Raw genomic sequence first — 3,589 nt, forward strand, 5'->3', positions numbered from 1 at the left:
ATTTTCGGGTATTACCCGCACTGCCACTGGACGGTGGACTTCGAAGAATACCAGCATCTTCTTCTTGCGTCCACCCATACCGCGCTGGTGTCCAGTCCGAGCCAGACTGTTCTTCACCTTCCTACCTACCTATATACCTACCGCATGTGTGTGCCAGTCCGCGCCTGTGTCGACCCTGACTGAGCTCTGAGGGGTGAGGGCCCAAAAGTTCAGAATCGTGCTTTTTGGGTTGGGTTGGGTTGTTAGGTCGGGTTGGGTCGGGTTGGGTTGTTCGCCGCGGGGGAGAGCAGACCGCAGTTCATTAGCGCACTCCTCTCGAGTTCGCGCACATGTGCACAAGATCCGCGTGGCGGGGGAAACCGGGGCGGCGGGGGTAGAGCTGTCTCACAAACGTTAACTTTGGGCCTAACAGTTGCACTATTGTTGGCTGAAATCCTCAACGTTGTTCAAGTGTTCTCCCCAGCCGAAGCTGTTACTGTTTGTTACTGGCCCTCCGCGCCCGCCGACGGCCGCGACCCCAAGGTTGTCGCCAACTACCTCGGCAAGACGCCGCAAGCGCGGGCCCCGCCTGCCAGTGTCACCGCCGACGAACCGGGCGTCGCGCGGTATGTCCTGAAGAGAAAGTCGTTCAACAAGTTCGCAAAGTCTTTGCCTCGCGCCCGCAAGGGCGGCCCGACCCAAGTCGACTACGAGCTCGTCCGCATCATCACCGAGTCGACCGACGGGGCGGACTGCCTCTTCAGCTTCTGCACCTCCTTTAGCTGGGGTGTCATGCACGAGCGTCTCAAGCGGCTTGAGGACGACCTCAACGCCGTCTGCCTCTGGAAGGACGATGGCGTCAGCTGCAGGCCCCTCGGGCTCTGCAGCATCTTCACGCGCTCAGCCGAACGGTGCATCGCGCTCCAGGAGCGCGACTGGGCGGAGCAGTTCTGCACCACGCAGCTTCCTGAGGTTGCCAAGGTCAGGGCGGAGGCACTCGAGGACGCGCCACCGTCACCACCGCCACCGCAGAAGCCGCGTACACTTCGAGGTGCATCACGCACGGACACGGCTCGGCCGAGGCGACGGCCGCTCTCGCCGACCTCGAGGCGGCCGAGGCTGCGGAGGACCGCGCCCGTGCGCCAGTCAACTTCCCAAAGAACTACGCGTTCTCCAAGAACGGCACTCACCTGTACGCCCACACACCGTCGCGGGGTGGCACGGCACGAAGCCGGAGAACGCGACCATCTCGGGCGACAAGGAGAACTTTTACAACACGATCGCGCAGGCGCTCACGGCCGACAACAAGCCTGACCCCAACGGCTGTGGGCGCGTCAAGCTCCTCGACTGGATCCGCAAGCGACGCCCTGACCTCCTACCCGTCGCTCGCCTCATCATGGGCACGCCCAGCTTCATCCGCCTTGTCAAGGCCGAGGGCGCCTTGCGGCTGCCTTCCGCCGACGGCGACGACCTGGACTTCTCCGCCGCCGATTGGGACCCACTCAGCATCGAGTGCCCCGACTACAACGACCCCAACTACGCCAAGACCCAAGTCCGCCTGCGGGGTCATCCAGGGACGTGCGCTGTCCACCATCCTCAGCGTCTGCTTCCTCCACGACATCTGCCACGAAGTTCTTAGGCGAGACTTTAGGCGGCCAGGGCGCAGGTAGCACCTTTCAGCTAGACTGACCTCTTCACTCTCTAGTCCCGTGTCGCGGTGATGGTGGTGGTGACGGCGGAGGGTAGACTGGCTGATATCTCACTTCCGGCCTCCTCCGCCAGGCCGGCGGCGGCGGTGGCGGTGGCGGCGGCGGTGCTTCCTCGGAGGTGACGCTCTACTCCTTCCCTTGGCTAGCCCTGCCCCCCACCTTCATGCTACATACTCCCCTGAGCCTCCTAGCTCCACCACCCTCCATCTCCCATCTCCCACTACCCTCTCTCTCCGTGGCTCAGGGGAGGGTGTAGCATGAAGGTGGGAGGCCGCATGGCTAGAGCTCTAGCCAAGCGGGGAACCTGGGAGGGAGTAGCTCCGCCGCCGGTCGCACATTGTGGCAGCAGTCAGCGCGCATGTCTGATAGCTAGAGCAGCAGCATCAGGGTCGCCGGGTCGGATCGTGTCAAGCCTCTCACCCGGCCGGCCGCGTGCAGACGTTGGCCTGTCTGCTGTCTGGAGTGAGCATCGGTGTCGGCGGTCGGTACGACCGATCAGGTCGGAGTTTCTGATGGTTGGAGGGTCTATCTGTATGTACTCCTCGAGATCTCTCCAAATCTGCCCTCTAACCAACCGTAACCATTCGGGAAGTCGGTGCTCTGAGCGACTCTGAGCGCCGGAGCCCCGTTTCCGCACTGCGGCGCGGCCTAGGGCGCGGCGCAGGGTGCCTCCGGGGAAAACCCCGCCTCCCCCCAGAGCATCGAGAGAGAAAAGCGAAACAAGCGACACACCATCATGTGCAATGTACGATCGCGAGAGACGCGCAAAGATGAGACTACCTTGGAGATGGCCGCACCGCGTGATGGAGCGTGCTGACCCGGGCGAATGCGGTCTCGACTGCCATCTTCGCAAGAGACCCGAGGCTCTCGGGCACCTCGGCGGGCGGGAGGGGTTCGTGGCCCGCCAGGGTGAGCAGCGGGTCGCGCCGCAGGTCAGCGAGAGAGTGCCGCGCGCTCGGCGAGCGCGCGAGGAGGCCGCGCATCAGCGACATGACAAGCTCGCCCGCACCGTGGGAGTCGCCGTCGTACGACACCTCCTCGGCCCGAATCAACTCCATCAGCAGCGGGGCCGTCGGCGCAATGTAGGGCGGCGCGTGGAAGACCCACAGGTACATGCTCACCCCCAACGCCCACAGGTCCGCAGCGCGGCCCGAGTAGCCGCCTTGGCTGATCGCTCCCGTGCGGCACATCTCGGGCGCAAAGAACGCCGGCGTGCCCCCCGACGCGGTGATGAAATCTCCGCCCAGCCTCTTGCCCACGCTGACCAGCAGCGATGCTCCAAAATCAGCGAGCTTGACCAGCCCGCTGCGCGAGTCGCGAAGCATGTTCTCCGGCTTGAGGTCGCGGTGGCAGACGCCGTGCAGGTGGAGGTGCTCCAAGCCGAGGACGATGTCGCGCATCCACGCCCTCAGCTCAGAATCGGGCACGGCTTGCCGCCGCCGAACCGGCTCCCCCAAATCAGTGCCCTCGACGAGCTCCATCACCAAGTACACCTCGTCGTGGCCCGGCTCGTCGATGATTTCGAACAGCTTCGTCACGTTCCTGTGGCCCAGCAGCCTCATGATGGATGCCTCCCTCTGTGCCTGCGCTGACGTGCCAGCTTCGCTCCCGTGGCGGCCTCCAAAGGCCCCGCTGACCCGCCCCTTTTGCACTTTGATGGCAAACTCTTGCCTATCTCTGCGACACCTGTACACGGAGCCGTAGGCGCCCTTCCCAAGGATCCTGCCAAGACGGTAGTCGTTGACCCACGTAAGCTCGTCCGACTTTGGGCACCTCCTGCACGTCGCCACGCTCGTCACTATCGCCCCGCTCTCCACCCGCTGGCGGCGAGCGGACTTGCGGGACTGCTGGCCTCGAAAGGCGGACTGCACCGTAATGGCCGCTCCACACTGCACGGAGTG

At 64.3% G+C, this 3,589-nt stretch overlaps 1 protein-coding gene across 1 annotated transcript; it reads right to left on the bottom strand.

The window, feature by feature from the left end:
- Positions 1–2,770: 2,770 nt before the first annotated feature.
- EMIHUDRAFT_46042 (hypothetical protein) lies at positions 2,771–3,268 on the bottom strand (the record flags this gene model as incomplete). The annotated part of the gene is made up of 1 exon (XM_005765798.1): positions 2,771–3,268. A coding segment is annotated over one exon (498 nt), but the record flags the coding sequence as incomplete, so codon positions are not given.
- Between the last annotated feature and the right edge of the window lie 321 nt (positions 3,269–3,589).

Source organism: Emiliania huxleyi, assembly GCF_000372725.1.
Source record: "Emiliania huxleyi CCMP1516 unplaced genomic scaffold EMIHUscaffold_531, whole genome shotgun sequence".
NCBI classification, from domain to species: Eukaryota; Haptophyta; order Isochrysidales; family Noelaerhabdaceae; genus Emiliania; species Emiliania huxleyi.